Source organism: Falco punctatus (assembly GCF_963210335.1).
Source record: "Falco punctatus genome assembly, chromosome: 9".
Lineage (NCBI taxonomy): Eukaryota > Metazoa > Chordata > Aves > Falconiformes > Falconidae > Falco > Falco punctatus.
In genome coordinates, this window is record NC_137589.1 from 41,680,404 (window position 1) to 41,697,188 (window position 16,785).

The 16,785-nt window shown below is 42.5% G+C and overlaps 2 protein-coding genes across 4 annotated transcripts; both read right to left on the bottom strand.

Moving 5' to 3' along the window:
• Window positions 1-1,162: 1,162 nt before the first annotated feature.
• On the bottom strand, window positions 1,163-9,767 carry LOC308069336 (uncharacterized protein). Of its 3 annotated transcripts, none has more exons than XM_080401475.1 (3): window positions 9,291-9,767; window positions 3,494-6,137; window positions 1,163-3,338 (listed from the first exon to the last, which is right to left on the bottom strand). In XM_080401475.1, the coding sequence occupies exons 2-3, from the start codon at window positions 3,629-3,631 to the stop codon at window positions 1,983-1,985; spliced, it is 1,494 nt and encodes a 497-aa protein (XP_080257601.1). In that variant the 5' UTR covers window positions 3,632-6,137; window positions 9,291-9,767; the 3' UTR covers window positions 1,163-1,982. The 3 variants fall into 3 exon arrangements, with proteins under 3 accessions (XP_080257601.1, XP_080257602.1, XP_080257603.1); XM_080401476.1 differs by lacking the exon at window positions 9,291-9,767 and having other exon boundaries at window positions 3,494-3,576; window positions 6,069-6,342; XM_080401477.1 differs by lacking the exon at window positions 3,494-6,137 and having other exon boundaries at window positions 9,291-9,752.
• A 480-nt stretch (window positions 9,768-10,247) lies between these two features.
• Window positions 10,248-16,785, bottom strand: LOC308069341 (beta-1,4-galactosyltransferase galt-1-like). Its single transcript, XM_080401483.1, has 2 exons — window positions 15,544-16,785; window positions 10,248-12,144 (listed from the first exon to the last, which is right to left on the bottom strand). The coding sequence occupies exon 2, from the start codon at window positions 12,083-12,085 to the stop codon at window positions 10,766-10,768; it is 1,320 nt and encodes a 439-aa protein (XP_080257609.1). The 5' UTR covers window positions 12,086-12,144; window positions 15,544-16,785; the 3' UTR covers window positions 10,248-10,765.

A 16,785-nucleotide genomic window follows, 5' to 3' on the forward strand; every position in this document is an offset into this window, starting at 1 on the left:
ACAATTAGCAAACACTTATTTCCAGATTGTCTCTTGAAGACTTCCAAGTAGAAGTTCCACCTGGACATATGCTAGCTAACGATAATAATCTGCTAATGATGGTGCTTCTTAAGGGCACAGGTATGTGCCACCACAAAGCAGATGAAGGAATGAAAACATGACACTGGTGTAGAAATTTAAAAAAAAAAAAAAAAAAAAAAAAAGCACACCTGCCCTCACACACACTTCTCTGCCACAGACCAAATTATCAGACTATCACTGCCCCTGGACGTCCCTTCATAGGAAGGGTCTAATACATTACCACATCAGTACACTGCACATAGCTTTGGGGGCTTAGCAAACAGAAAAAAATATGACCAAAATTGTGAAGCTACAGTGAGCAAATACTTCATTTACTTTGCTTCCCATCTGACCCTTCAGCAGAAGTTACAAACTACTTGGTATTATTTTTAGGTAGAGGTTGGATGAGATGCAGCCGTACCCTTAAACCTACATAAAGCAGCAACATAATTCAACTTACCCATTACTAAAGGACTAAAATCCACCTAATGCCTAAGCTTTGTGAATGAAGAAACAGTTTGTTATGAGGCTTCATGGCCCCAGAAAAAAAAAAAAGAAAAAGCTATTACACATCATAAGTTGCTGTTCATACCTCCATCTTTCCACCTGGAAACAACCTTTTCAGTTCACAACAGCCTCCTTTTCTTTAACATCAGTCTGTAGCCCTTGCCTCCATTTTAAAGCTTTCCAACATAACTCAGCACTTACCACTTAAGTAATTCAGAACAGCTGTGGGTAACAAGAAGGCTCACCCTTCTCAAATTTACAAGTCTCACAACCCCTGCTAAATAGTCATTTGGATCAGCACCCCAGCAGCTATGTTTACCCTTACAATACATCACCACTTTAACAAACGCTATTTCCAAGAAGATAAGGGGTTCCTTTTTTTTGCTATTGAATCTGGTAGATTCTGCTCGATTATTTTCACAATGTATTTGTTTACCTTTTACTCAACTTGGCACAAATTTAGTACCAGTACAGTGACATACAAACTTCAACAATTAAGCAACATTACCTTCAAAACTGACTGTAGTTGTATTTTTTGCACGTAGGTAGAAAACTGTGGATAGCCTTTTGCATTATTTGACTCAGTTAAGAAATATTGATTTATTGATTTTTAATTGAAAACAAACTCATTTTACATTTTCCAGAAGAAGTAATACCATCTGCATTGATGCTTTGTTATTATTAAATAACTTACGGCTCTGCTACAGATTCCCGTTTCCCATAAGAAGAAATACCTCTAAAAAGTGGCAGTTCCAGCGCTACAACTGCTGTTTTCTTATCTTGCTTCTGTGATTCTAACGAGTTACAGGGTGAATGCCAATGCAGGTCTTCATCTGGGAAACGCTGTCCCAAGCCACCTTTTAATGAGCATTACTAAGCACAGCTGTACTTTTTTGTCCACCAAGTGATTCAGAGATCCAAATAATCAAAAATCAATTCATTCCTTCTTGAGGTAATTCACAGGTTCATTGTACTAGCTAAAACATATGCGAAGATGTGAAAAGAAAAAGAGAGAAAGGTAGAAATCATTAAATTAACTTTCTAATTTCTATATGGTCACCTCCTAGGCCTTGAATAATGCCCTTCCATAGTTACAGGCTATAAATGAGCAATCTTCTCACTATGCCTCAGCTCTCACACCTAACAAAGCTACAGTAGAGACTTTCCCTGAGGAACCCAACTCTGAACTAGCACTCGATCACTGTGGACTCTTACAAGGTACAATGTCTCTATTCACAAGTCAGATGCGTTCACCTTTGCACAGTACACAAAAGGGCTGTTCTCCCAAGCCTCTGTAAGACGTAAGCTTCATGTGAAAGTGATTTTAATAGGATCTTACAATCTGTCCTCTGCCTGCCCACAGTACGGGTAGCTCTCCACTTTCCCTCCTTACAACCAAGGCTGCGCTTCTGAGCTTACAGTACGGTCTGATACAGCACCTTGTTAACGTTCGTGATTAACGATGAGTTGTATCTCCACAGTGTTGTATCCCTGATGAGGGCTTCTCTGGGAAGGTGTCCCTGAAGGGGCACCCGGCAGTGATAAATGAGGGCAACATCCATGGGAACATACACACTGTCCGCATAAGCACGTAGGACAGAGTGGACTGAAGTCTGAATCACCTTTCGTGGATCGATTATCATTTTCCTGGGATTGATTACATCTTGCCTGTCAGGCTCTCTGTGAACATGCTGTAATATGTTAACACCTGGAACAGTATTCCAGGATGAAATGTTGAACATGTGAGTAGACACGGTTTCTGGAAAGATGTGGTTCTCAAAGAGGAAAACGCCAGCCCTCGGGTGTTGCTGCTGAAGGCTGCTCATCATCGTTTTCCAGTCTGAGTGCTTAAGGGGAAGAATTATTTCATCAGCGTCATTAAGAAGTACAAATCGGCTCCTCCGCATGTTACGGTATATACAGTCATTGAGGGCTGTGATTTGCCCATAGTAGCCAATGTGTGTTCCATCTTGCATGAAGAGCCATTTTGAAGAAACCTTGAGGTGTGAGTTTATGGGCCAGGGAATTATCTCTACAGTTCCTTCTTCCACATAAAACTTCAGGACTTTCTCCATCAGATGGCTACAGTTGTTCTTATAGATCACCACCTTCTGTACCCCAAGAATCTTGTACATTTCCATACTCTGTATAAACTGCAAGACGTTGTTGTAGTTTCCAAACATGGTAGAGATGCATACAGTGAAGTCAGCAGAAAAGGTCTCAGTCTTGCGGTTTTTGATTTCAAACCTTGGCAGCTGGTCAATATTTCCATGTGGAGACTGATGAACTGATACGTGTGTTGGATCGCAGCCTTCGGGTTCCAAACAAATTATATCTGCTGCACCGTAAGGGAACCCAAATCTGTCCGAGTGAACGTCAATTGTTGCTTTTGATACATACATCTTTCTATCGTCCTGACAGCAGAACCAGCAGTATAGTTCTTTTACTTCTGCATGGTGAACAATCCCGATCACACGAGTGACTTTGCTTTCTCTGTTGTCAAAGTATGCAGATATAATAAAAGTTCTGTTATCTTTTAATGGTGTTATTGTGCTATAGGTAATTCTCCCTCTACATCTGCTACCTTCTTGAATTATTTTTGGCAGGTAAGAAAGTCTCTGTAACCTAAGGTAAGAAAGTGTGACCATTGAAGTTAAAGTAACAATGCACACAGCAACAGCAAAATAAGGTTTTTTCCCACCACACAACATTTTGAATGTATCTGAATGTGGATGCAGATTTCTTTTTCCTTGCACTTCATGCTGCCACATCTGCAGAAAAGAAAATATGTAGTATGAGACAATATTACTCATGTTTGTTGCTCAAGAATTTCTCAAACAAGATGGGGCACAGATCTCTCATTGTGCACTACATAATCAGAGACACAGGTACTGTGTTTTCATAAAAAATAGATCACAAAACACACCTTTAATTGAATTGACAATACTGTATGTGACATTCTCAATGCCTCTATGTCAGGTGTGTGGAAGTTTCTGTACATGGAAGGTTCTGTGAAAGAATATGACAGAGGTTTATATATAGGAGACAAGGAGCCATTATTCATGATTTTCTATAATCCAAACTTTAGTATATCCAATGAAATAATCGGGCAGTAATTTTTAAAGCAAAACAAAAGCTGGGGTTTTTTTCTTCTACACAGTGTTTATGTAAATTATACACAAATAAAACCCTCAACCAGACTTCTCACAGGCAAGTTAGGGGCAGATATACAAATTAAATGTATACAGAATTAATCAGCTTCATAAAAAACGTGGCAATTGGGGATTGCAGATGATGGTCTAGATACAATTGCTGATGTATCAATTCCCTAATTTGCAATTCACAACAGATGACAAAATACACACAGAGGAAGGTCAACTGATAAAACTCAGAAGACAGGTGAAACCTATGTGGGTATAAAACTCATTCTCAGTTACCAGTTCTGCCCTCCTTAGCACTGTACGAGGCAGGGCTTGCAGGGAAGGTTGCCTTGTACTACGCTTCACGGAGACCTGGGCCCCCCTCACATGGCATTAATGCTGGCTCAGGCCCTGGCATGGTTTTGGGGCCAGATCCTAAACTCTTGCTGCTGCAGGAACAGGCAGGCATCCCCAAGCACCTGGATGGTCAAATTCTTCAGCAGCACTCATGTGCCAGCCAGTGCCAACGCCTGACAGGGAGCTCATGGCACTCTAGAGCCATAATTTCTGCAAGTAGAGCTCAGATTAGTTTCCTTTACAAATTCATCTTTAGGCATCCAGATACGATCCATAAGACAGTAAGGTGACAGCAAGTTTCTTCAAAGGACTGCTTGTACCACAGAGATTCTTGGAAGAAGAGTGCCCCAGATTAATCAAATTCACGTTATATTAGAGAATTGGACTGGCAGAAGACAGTATCCCCGACTGCCAGCAAGAAGCATGGGGTAAAATGTCAAGATAGAATAAACTGGTTCTATTGAACAAGATGAAGAAAATGTTTCTAGTAGGCATGTCATAGCTGCATAAAGTCAGCTGCTGAGAAAAAAAAATCATATCATTAAAAGACCCAGATTTCTATATTTTGTAGCTAAAACAGGTAGCAATGTGACAGCTGCAGCAGAAACTGGAAAATTCTCATATTTCTTGTCCTTTCACTTACTTCTCAAGACTTAATAAAATCACTTGCTTAAGTACTTATTAAGCTAAGTATGTTCAGAGAGTATGCACAAGCTAAATATCTAACTACTTTTTCCAAAGCATATTACTCAGTCTATTCTAAGATAATAATTAAACCTCATATTTCATGCTTTCCCCCCCAGATTTCACACATTGTGTAAAGCTATTTTGAAAGCCTCTATCTTGATACTGTTTTGTGATGGAACAGAAAACTAGCATTTTCAAAGAAAAGTAAGCAAGATACAAAACCAGAACGAACCTAAATCCATAGTTTTGATCCAGATATCATACTCAGCAGCTTCACAGCTTTGGAAGTTCCTAAAATCACTGACAACTTCACTGTTTGGCTTGAAAAATTCCGCTAGGGTCTGGTTTTGTGCTTAAATACAGTATTTTACAACCAGTAAAATCCAGCTTCTGAATCTCAACAGAGTTTAAGCAAAAAGTAACTGTCCACACCTTCAGAATAATGTGCAACATTTTCACAACTGCTCTCTCCTGAAAAAGCAAAGTAAGGAGAAAGATGGTCACAACACACCCCTTAAAACGCCCCATTTGCCAAGGCTGATGATTTATAGCAGCCTTTCCTAGCCACCAAGAAAGTGCTTTCAGGCCAGAAGAGTCACAGGGCCAGAAATCTCCCCTAGAGCACAGTAGGCACAAAGCAGAGCAGCAGCAGCAGCCAGCGCTGGCTCCTCATCTCTGACCTGGAGAATCAATCCCCCCTCAGAAGCCTTTAGAGCAGAACTGCAGGTATGTGGCAAGAGCCTGCTACTGTCGTACAACCTTCTGCTGGGAGATTTGTGACTGAGAAAACCTCACATTTTCTAAGTCTTTTTATTAAACATTCTAAAATCAGGCAAAAAGTTTCCCCTGGGCATTCTTATTCCCAGGTTGCTATATATTTTAGCATTCTTACAACACAGAGCAGATCATATTTAACATTTTTTCCTTGGTCTTGCCTATTTATGACTTAAATTATTGTTTGGCCTTCTAGAATAACTATTTTTTTACTGAAGAAAAATCAAACCATGTCATCATTAAATAATAAAATTAATTTATTACCTGTTATTTCTTCTGCTTTTGCTTGCTATAAGTAATGAACATTTTAAAAAAAATACTTCAACAGTGTTTTGAACAGTAAACATCAGAAAGCAAAAAGTACCTTTTAAAGCAGATAGCTGAGTGAAGTTCTGTCCAGTCCTCCATTTATTTTTGCTAAGGTATAACCTACAAATTGTGTATTCTAAGCAGGTAAAAACTTAAGTATTTTAAGATTAATATTTAATTGCACAAATTGTTCAGTATAGAACAATACTGAGGAAAAAAATGCTAGTACAATACCTAAGGCACTTGCTGACACATTTTATTTCCCGTGGTTAGTGTTCTTTAATGACGTAGCAGCAGCCACACCTACCAGAAAAACAAGTTTTCCTTGTCTTGTGCAAAGCATACAGTTGCCTCCCAAGAACTTCATTTAAATGACAAACTTGAGTGTGGAGTTGAAGCAAATGAAACCTAGGTGCTTGGGTGATTTTTTTAAGGCTGCTTAAGCATCCTTCTGGAAATTAATCCTGCATGTTGATACAACTGCAGTTCATGCACATACTTATAGGATGTTTTTCTAGTTCTCTTTATATCTGTATTTCTTGAGCAATACATTTTTTCAGTAACATACTATAGACTTAATTAAAATAGGTAAATACAAATTCTGATGAGGAACTGTGAGAGAGATCTGAAACAACAGCAGGTTCTAGAAGCAGAGAAAAAGAGCAAAATACAGAACTCAAGGCACACCAGAACACAGAATCTTAAATAAATATGTCATTATTAAGGAGTTAAATTCATGGTTTTCCCAACATGTGACTCATGACTTTTGATTCTCTGAAATTAACTGCACAGGTATGTAGTCAGAAAATATATAGTCAGGTTAATTAGGAACATTACATTTGTATAGAGTGTACTTGGCCAATTTTGACTTCAAAAACCATGCTTCCAGCATACTTAAAAAGTTTATTTTATGATAACAATAATTCATTCTAGTTTTGTGTCTTTTAATTCCAATTACTATCCAGATAGAACACTATGCAGATTTGCTTTAGTACTAAATTTAGCTAACAGTATCAATGGCTACTTTGTGCCAGTTTGTTATTTGTCAGTATTCCCCTTAATAGCAAAAGAGCCCTTCTTCCACCCTATTTCATTTATGGACTGCAGTCACACCGCCTAGTCTTCCCATTTGCTGCTTTTTTATTAAACAAGACAGGCTGTTCTAATACTCTCTCATAAGAAACACTCATTCCTTGACCAGTTGCTCCTGTGCAGTTGGCCCAGTTTCAGTTAATCTCTAGCACAGGAGATGAGAAATTTCTGTTCCTTGTCCATTTGTACATGACAGTGACAAGCCCTCATCACTGATGGAAATATTCTTTCTTAACATATGCCAGGATTACATTGTTTGCAGATGCATCACATTGCAGAGATACATCTGAGCTGTCATCAGCCGAAGATTAATGCACCTACTCAATCTCTCAGCCAACTGCAGTTGCACAATAAAGAGCACTTGTCCCAGTTAGAATCACAGAATCACTGACTGGTTTGGGTTGGGCAGGACCTTTAAAGATCATCTAGTTCCAACCCCTCTGCTGTGGGCAGGGACATCTTTCACTAGACCAGGTTGCTCAAACTAATCACATTTCTCCTTTCGTCACAGCCCTTCTAAAAATCTACTCTAAAACCTTGTACGTGACCAAGATTGCATTTACAAACTTGCATACACTTATCCCCTTCCTAAACCAAGGAACTGCTCATGCTTTCTCTTGCCACATGGTACCACTACACCCATGACACATTTATGAAACACCCGCTATCAATAGCTTCTCTCTTCTTAGAATTTTGGAATGGAAACTATTCAGTATCACCTTCCAACTGGAATGTTGTTTTTACTTTTGCTGTACAACTTCTATTTTCAGACTGTCTTTTCTGTCACCTTTCTTTAACCCTCCACAACTAGCATTGTCCTTAATAAAAGGTGGAACAAAGTGCTAATTTAGTTCAACAGCCACTCCTAGGTCATTATTAATCTCCTCCATGTGTTCTCTGCATTGTGGCCTTCCTTTGCAGTTTGTTTTATTTGCATTGAGACAGCTGAAGGCCTTTTATGCCACCCATTTCAGTATCTTCGCAATGTCTAGACTGAGTTTAATTCTGGTAACTCTCAGCTTACCACTTCATCTCCCAACCCAGGGTGAGGACAAGGAGCAACTGGCAGAGGTGACTGCAAAGTTTCAGTCATTAATATTCAGTTGCACAGGACAATAAAGAGTCTAATCCTTGGTTTATCCAGGGTCTAACTACAAAGAGCATTATTAAATCATTATTTTTGGAAAAAGTTATAGTCTGCCATCTGCTTTATGGTTTTCCCCAGAAGTGACAACATACACCACTGGTGCATAAACAAAAACAAAAATTCGTAAGACTAACAATCATTTACCATCTTTATCTAGATTGTCTGTTGCTAATCTTCTGATATCTTATCTCTTTCAGAAAGACTCTCTGAAACACTGTTGTCCTTCCTCTCTATACGGTCCAAAGTCCACCAACATGTATTGTTTGAAGGATTAAACTGAGGGCAGTATTATTCCATTATTCATAAAATATTGCTCTAAAAAAAAATTAAGCTGGCCGTTTCTATTCTAACCACCCACCAGGCCAGTGTGCTGGCCCAACACCTCCTGACGACCCCACGGCACAGGGCCTGGCAGCGCTCCCCTGTATGCACACACCTCCTACAGCGCACATACATCCCTCAGCAGAACTACTACTGCGAACAACCGGACCTCGCGTGCTTTGAAAATGGGTCCATCAGGCCAAGTAACAATCCTCTGGCAACACTGAAAATACTGTCCTTCCCGCTGCCGGCCTCGCGCACTGAACTTCCTCAGCTGGGACACGGTTCGTCCCGCCGCGAGAGCTCGCAGCACGCTGCGCTCCGGGCTGGTGACCACAGCGGCGCCCGCGACACTGGCTGGGCGCCCACCGAGCGGCCGGGCCCCCCCGCGCCGCGCCCACCTCCCCGGGCCGGGGGTACGAGGGGCGGGGCAGGCCGCGGGGGCGGGGCAGGCCGCGGGGGCGGGGCAGGCCGCGGGGGCGGGGCAGGCCGCGGGGGCGGGGCAGGCCGCGGGGGCGGGGCCCGGCTGCACCTTGGGCGCGGGGCGCGGCCACAGCTGGGCCCACGCAGGGGCACGCGGCGGTACGGCGTTTGTCTCGGCAGGTCGGCGCGGCGCGTCAGGCAGCCCTGCCGTCCTGGACGTGACGGAACCGCCCCTGCTGCGGGGAGCGGCGGATAGATCCCTTATGTCGCTTTGACTTACCTCTCCGGCTGCCTGGCTCAGCCCACGAGCGTCTCTCTGTCGCGACACCGAACTCGCCCCCGCGGGTACGGAGCTGCCGGCCGGGCCTGGCGTGCTGCGCCCGGAGGGGCTGCGCGGCCTTTCCGTCCAAAATCACGCTCCAGGCTCGCAGCGTATTCAGACGGAGACTTCAAAAAAAAGTGTTTTAATTTACCGTTAGACGGTTAGCACCGGCAAACAGCGCCACAGCTGCCCGCCACCGCCTTTGCCATCCCTTGGGTGGAAACGAATCCGGCCTCGCCGAGCCCCCTCCGCTGGGGACGCCGGGTGCGGGCCCCGCGCAGCAGCCGCAGCGCCGGCGCCCAGTCAGAGCCAGCTGCCGGGCCGGGGCCACCCGTCCCGCCGCGCCGCTCCCACCCCGGCACCAGCTGCCGCGGGGCGGGGCCGCTCGGCCGGGCACCTGCGGCTGCGGGCAGGAGAGCGAGGGGAGACCCCGCGGGCCCCGCCCGGGCCGCGCGTCCGGAGGGCCCCAGCGCCCGCCGCCGTCCCCCCGCGGGCCCAACTCTGGGGTCGCCCCGGCGGGTCGCTACCGGTACCGGCGGCTTGCCGGGGTCCCCGGGCGGGGCGCGGCCCCGGGAGCTGCCCGGCGAGCCAGCGGCAAGCCGCACCCCTTCCCGCCCCCCCCCCCCCCCCAGTGCCCGCCGCCGTCCCGGGTTCCCCGGAGGCGTTTGTACGGGGGGGGCGGGCCAGCGGTGCGTGGGGCCGCGGGGCGGGCCCGGGGGGTGCGCAGCCCGCGCCCCGCAGGCGGCCCGGGGGGAGCGGGGCGGCGGTAGCGCTGCTCCCGGCCCAGCCGCGCCGAAGCGGGGCTCAGGGCCCGACCCCAGCATTTAACTGTCGGTTCGTCTAATTGGCTTGTGTAAAATGGAGAAACACAAGCAAGCCATTGTCTTCAAAATGCAAATCGATTAAAAGACAAATGTAAAGGGGAATCTGATAATTAGGTAATGATAAAATTCAGTTGTTCACAAAAACACTTCTTGGAGGTAGCAGCTGCTACCCCAGTCATTGCTACACCAACATGCAATGTTGGCATTCATGTGAGTTCTGTCCTGGGATTTTTTCTAGTGGTGAAAGCCACACATCACAGACCATCACTCCTGTGAATAACAGATGATTTTAAATATACAGTGCATTTATTGTTGGGGACAGCACAGCAGTACATGCCTATTGCAACACCTCTAAATGTCATTAGTGCACTTACAATTGTAGCACACACAACACAGTCAACTTTCAGTGCCACAGATGTGTAAGATACCTCCAAAGGGATATATCTCTAGTAAGAGGTATGTGACACCAATTTCCTGTGGAGACAACAACATCATCAGGCTTCTCCCAACGGTGTGCGAACATCTCTAGGAAATAGTGGTATGACGCCTCAACCACCCTTTTTGGATCAAATACATTTTTTCAGTTTTGAAAATCTCTTTCCTGGATACCTTGATTCAGTTCACAAGTCAGATGCGTTCACCTTTGCACAGTACACAAAAGGGCTGTTCTCCCAAGCCTCTGTAAGACGTAAGCTTCATGTGAAAGTGATTTTAATAGGATCTTACAATCTGTCCTCTGCCTGCCCACAGTACGGGTAGCTCTCCACTTTCCCTCCTTACAACCAAGGCTGCGCTTCTGAGCTTACAGTACGGTCTGATACAGCACCTTGTTAACGTTCGTGATTAACGATGAGTTGTATCTCCACAGTGTTGTATCCCTGATGAGGGCTTCTCTGGGAAGGTGTCCCTGAAGGGGCACCCGGCAGTGATAAATGAGGGCAACATCCATGGGAACATACACACTGTCCGCATAAGCACGTAGGACAGAGTGGACTGAAGTCTGAATCACCTTTCGTGGATCAATTATCATTTTCCTGGGATTAAAAACTTTTTTCCTGTCAGGCTCTCTGTGAACATGCTGTAATATGTTAACACCTGGAACAGTATTCCAGGATGAAATGTTGAACATGTGAGTAGACACGGTTTCTGGAAAGATGTGGTTCTCAAAGAGGAAAACGCCAGCCCTCGGGTGTTGCTGCTGAAGGCTGCTCATCATCGTTTTCCAGTCTGAGTGCTTAAGGGGAAGAATTATTTCATCAGCGTCATTAAGAAGTACAAATCGGCTCCTCCGCATGTTACGGTATATACAGTCATTGAGGGCTGTGATTTGCCCATAGTAGCCAATGTGTGTTCCATCTTGCATGAAGAGCCATTTTGAAGAAACCTTGAGGTGTGAGTTTATGGGCCAGGGAATTATCTCTACAGTTCCTTCTTCCACATAAAACTTCAGGACTTTCTCCATCAGATGGCTACAGTTGTTCTTATAGATCACCACCTTCTGTACCCCAAGAATCTTGTACATTTCCATACTCTGTATAAACTGCAAGACGTTGTTGTAGTTTCCAAACATGGTAGAGATGCATACAGTGAAGTCAGCAGAAAAGGTCTCAGTCTTGCGGTTTTTGATTTCAAACCTTGGCAGCTGGTCAATATTTCCATGTGGAGACTGATGAACTGATACGTGTGTTGGATCGCAGCCTTCGGGTTCCAAACAAATTATATCTGCTGCACCGTAAGGGAACCCAAATCTGTCCGAGTGAACGTCAATTGTTGCTTTTGATACATACATCTTTCTATCGTCCTGACAGCAGAACCAGCAGTATAGTTCTTTTACTTCTGCATGGTGAACAATCCCGATCACACGAGTGGCTTTGCTTTCTCTGTTGTCAAAGTATGCAGATATAATAAAAGTTCTGTTATCTTTTAATGGTGTTATTACATTTTGAGCAGGTTCTCCTCTACAAGATTGATATGCTGGACTGGTAGTGGTTGCCTGGGGGAAGTGTTTCCTAGTTATGTTATTCTGTTGCTGAACATCTTTCCAGGAAGAGATGAAAATGGTTGCAAAAATAAGGATACATGCAATAACACCACAAATATTTTTTTTTCCACAGTGCATCATTGCTGAATTCCACGATTTGGAACTTAACAGACCTTTACACTGTCTTCTATTCACTTTCTCTGAAACAAAACAAACACAGAAAAAAGCACACTTTCAGCGATTTGCCAAAAAGAAATAATCTTATTTATTGAACTGTATTCTCTTAAACACAATAGTTATTGTTTTGATTCTTCAAACTTTATTATGAAAACCTGACTTTTCATAGAGGTTTGGAAAAAACTGAGAGACTCTTTTACACCCCCTGATTCCAAACTTGATTATATATTTCAGTCTATGACTGGGCCCAGTGCAACATTTTCAGCTGTTTTGGTATATACTAATGACAATAGAGTGCAATTTGAATCACTTCGGAGCATGGAAGAAATTTTATGTTACTGAAAACCCACATTCTTTAACTTTTGGTATTCTGAGAAGCATTTAAAACTGTAGTTATCCATTCCCTTCTTCTTTCTAGAAAAGGTACTGTTAACAAACTCAAACTGCATTCTTTTGTATTGGGTAGGAGTGATCCTGTCACAGTCTCTCAGTGTCCTGCTTGCTATGTCATGAAGGAAATGCTTTCAGAGCCTAGTAGGATCCTGTGGTATTCAACATTATCTAGGAAAACAGGTTTGAAAAGAATGACCTTGTTCAACCTTGTTGCGGGTGAGGTTACTGTAAATGTAAATTGCTTTTGCCACTAAAGATGTCAAGTGTCAGACCTCAGTTCTAAATCAGGAGTTGATTTCAGTAGGACTTTATGTGAATTTTGTGACCCTTCACTAGGACCATATGCACTACTGAACTTCGTAACCTTGCCATGGAAACTTCATGTTCTCCAGGATGTTACCAAATTCAGACTATACAGTGAAGGTTTTCAGTATGCAATCGTAGGTTGATATTCATACGTCCTTAAACCATCAAGTAGATGAAAGGCAAATTAAAACAAACCCAATCCTTGCTTTATTCTGTGAGTGGCCATGAGGGCACGCACGATATAATGTGACACGTCACAACAACACATCGGAACAATAAACTATTGTCTGTACAGTTTTTAAGTATTCTGTCCTCTTTTGTATACACTCAATCTCAGCTGAATAACAACCTCTTTCTAATTACACACAAAACTGACACTTTAGTTACAGCTCTCTTCTGATTTCATAGTACAAGGTTTGAAGACCACGATGAAAGCACTACTGCCTGCTGTAATTTGTAAATTCAAGATGTTGCTCAGCTGTTCTTTTTCACTTTTTGGCCTCAAAAGCTTTAAGAATGTTGTATAATGACCCATTCTCTAAAGTCAAAATCTTGTGTTGCTCTCTGCAAATTGTCATGTGAGTTCTAGTTCTTGTTACTTATCCCCAATTGCTTTTTTTTTTTTTTTTCTTCTCCCTTCTTTGGAGGTGGGATTTAGCTGTCAGTGTTCCCTTTGAAAAAATCAACAGAATTCTTCAGAGATGGGAGTAAGTCTGATGATCAAAAAGCATGTAACAAGGACAGGAGCTTTAACGAGGCTGTAAAAGTAGAGTAGTTTATGGGTCCAATCTTCCCATCCATGAGAACAACACAGTGACTGAGGAAGGCAGAGAAAATCTGAGAATCCTGGTATAAACTTTTCTGGGGAGGATAGGGCAAATTTGCTAAAGGGTGAGATTAAAGAAAGCACTAATAAAGTTCCTCATCATTAATGTCTGTCATGTTTATTTACAGAAATACAGGTTCCAGGGGTTTGGACTTGGTTTTGGGTTTGGTTTTTCTATACCAATGGTAAATGCAAAAATCATTACACAGTTCTGGTGAAATACATTTTCAACTGCCAGTCTTACACCAGGCAGTAACATGCCTTAAAAGCTTCCTGTTAAATTAGGATTGGGAAATTTACATGAAAATTGCATTTAAAAGATTTAAGAATGTTAGGAAACTAGTAGTCTCTTCCTGCAATAAAGACCTAATGTTAAAGTCCACTCATGGCAAGTACTCTCATTTACTCCCTCTTCCTTTTGGAACACCACTACTTTCTAGCCAATGTAAAAAGAGAGCAATTCCTGCACACCCCTCTGCACAGAAGTCTCCATCTTAGTTTTACGTGGAAGTTACACAAAGCAGGAAGTTCACTCAAAAGCTCTCTTGCATTGCACGTCTTCTAGGTGAATCAATCTGTTGTCAACTTTTAACTATGCACAAACAAACTTTTGATACAGTTTCTCTTCACAAATTTTGCATGCATACATTACACAATTTGGGTAATGCAAATTCATCCTAATAGCTTATTTTTAGACTAATAACAATGAGTATCAGCATGCCAAAAGCATTATTAACCACTTGATCTGGAAAAAAGCAAACTTGCATTCCCATCAGAAACCAGAGGCTTCCTCGGGCATGAACGGTGGCTGTGAGTAAAACTTTACAGACAGGGACAATAAATAAAACAAATAGGTCCCTTTTACATAAAGAAGTCTATAAAAACATAGAGATCTATATTGTCTGCTTAAATAACCTACTGTTTTCTCCTCAAATATTTTTTTAGTTTCTGGAGACCTTCAGCGACTGCTACTCTACCATTTCAGTGTTTCATCTTGACCTGCTCAAAGGGAGATTAATTGATACATGAATTTTACAGGAAAAGGATGGCATCAGTTCCCAAATATGAAATATGATTTTGGGTTCCAGCTTGCGCCACCTCATTTGGAGTCCACAGGCTGCAGCCATTAGCTGATGTCCACTGAACAAGGTGACTAAAAATGTTAAGTTTCTCTTTTTCTGGCTGGGATGGGATCATTACAAAAATGCAGCATCTCAGCTATTGTCAGAACAATAATTTCTGACCAGAAATAGCCACTGTCATTCTGAAAAAGGCTTGTACACAATGTTATTAAGAGATGCTTATTGTACTGTCCTTAGTTCATGATGTTATTAAGAGATGCTTACTGTATTATCCTTAGTTCAAATGGATGTATGTTGGCAAAGCCTCACTGCATGCAAAATAATGACATTCCAATGTTGAGCGAATGATCTCTGTTCCACCATGCGTTATATCACTATGGTCTGTGTTACTGAAGAAAATACTTCGTGTGCTCTGAAATGAGAAATTATCCCTCCTCTTTAAAAGAAGGGTTTTAAAATGTGTTAACAGCTCTGGACCTTCTCTGCCCATTCAGGTTAATACCACTTGCAGTACAGAGAAGAAACAGGAACACAATGTTTTACTGCAAGGTACGTTCTATCAACAGAGTTCAGGACACTTATTCACACAACACAGCAAAAGCCTTGCTTTTAATAACTGTTTTAGTGAAGCTTTATATAACTGTCACTCATTTTGACCGGCATAGTTAGACAACGCCTCAGCATTTTTCAGTTGATGCATAAAGAGAAATAATGGAGTCTCTGCTTGCTATATGCAGTCTTCATATTTCACCAGAACACACAAAATCGTGCACTCCTGAACATAAGAGGAATCAAACGGTAGCGTACTTACTCACCGTTTCAAGCCTCTTTGTCTAGCACTTTGTGCTTTCCAGTGCGCCAGTTCTGCCTTACGCTCCCACTGAGAGACCTTGCAGCCTTGCTTGTAACCCAACATCTGCTTCCTCTACAATTATACCAGTACTTTTGAGTGTCTGAGGGAAATCCCGTGACCTGGGCAGCTTCCTGTACAGCACAACAGTTTGCGTTCCTTTCTGTCACTTTCTCAGATAAAGAACTTCTACTTCATTAAATTATACATTTTTCAATTGATATTTATACCACCTCAGCCTCTAGACAGTCATATCTGTTAACTGGGAGAATGGTAGATGATAATTTTCCTCTGTTTATGGTGTCTGTGTGTATGTTCTTGATGATTTATCTAGATCAGGATTTAAATGCTTCCCATTAGATCAGCTGTAACCAAATGTGTTTTAACGAGTCTAATCTTAAAGAGACCCTTGTGTTTTTCAGAGGAGCTTTTGGGTAAGCTTAGTCCTCCTTTAAGATTATCTCTTTCACTGTATAATGACACAAAATCAACAGAGCAATTGTGTGCACCGTTGTGAAACCAGAAAATAAAACTTAGCATTTAATGATACCAACATTTAATCTACTACATCCGGTGTCTGAAATGGTAGGTGGATACAGCCTGAGTCAACACTTGACAGGCTGCTGGAGTTGTATGAATAACTAACATAAATACTAACTTAAATGGGAGAAGTAGACCGGTAGGGAGACATGCAGAAGAATAGAACAGTTGATTTTCTGGGAGCAAACTGGATTTGCCTGCTTTATTAGCTATTTAGAAAGAAAAAATTCCCTTTTTCTTAATAAAAGTGTTGTGCTTGCAATGTTTACTTTAAATTAGTTCTATTTCTATGGAAAGACATATATCTTCAGCTGTCTTAGAGGGAGAAAGGGAAATTGCAGGGGTGGCTTGATTACAGCTGAAGTATTTTGAAAGGGAAATTCAAATTGTAACTACTCAGCAATGGTAATTTGTGACTAAGAAACTATCTGGCATGGAGAGCAAGAAGGCCTAACTGCCGAGGGGGTTAAACTGTCTTAAGCTGTCTGGGAGCAGGTACACCAGGAAACATAATGACTCCAGTGAAGAGAGAAAACTCCCTTGCTGGTAAGATAGGAAATGCTTCAGCAATTGTCAGGTAATGTGTAATGATGGATCGAGCAAGAGTGCTTATAAGCCACCCTTGGCCAGCAGCACTGGCACCGGGGGATGGTCTCGATGGGCTGAG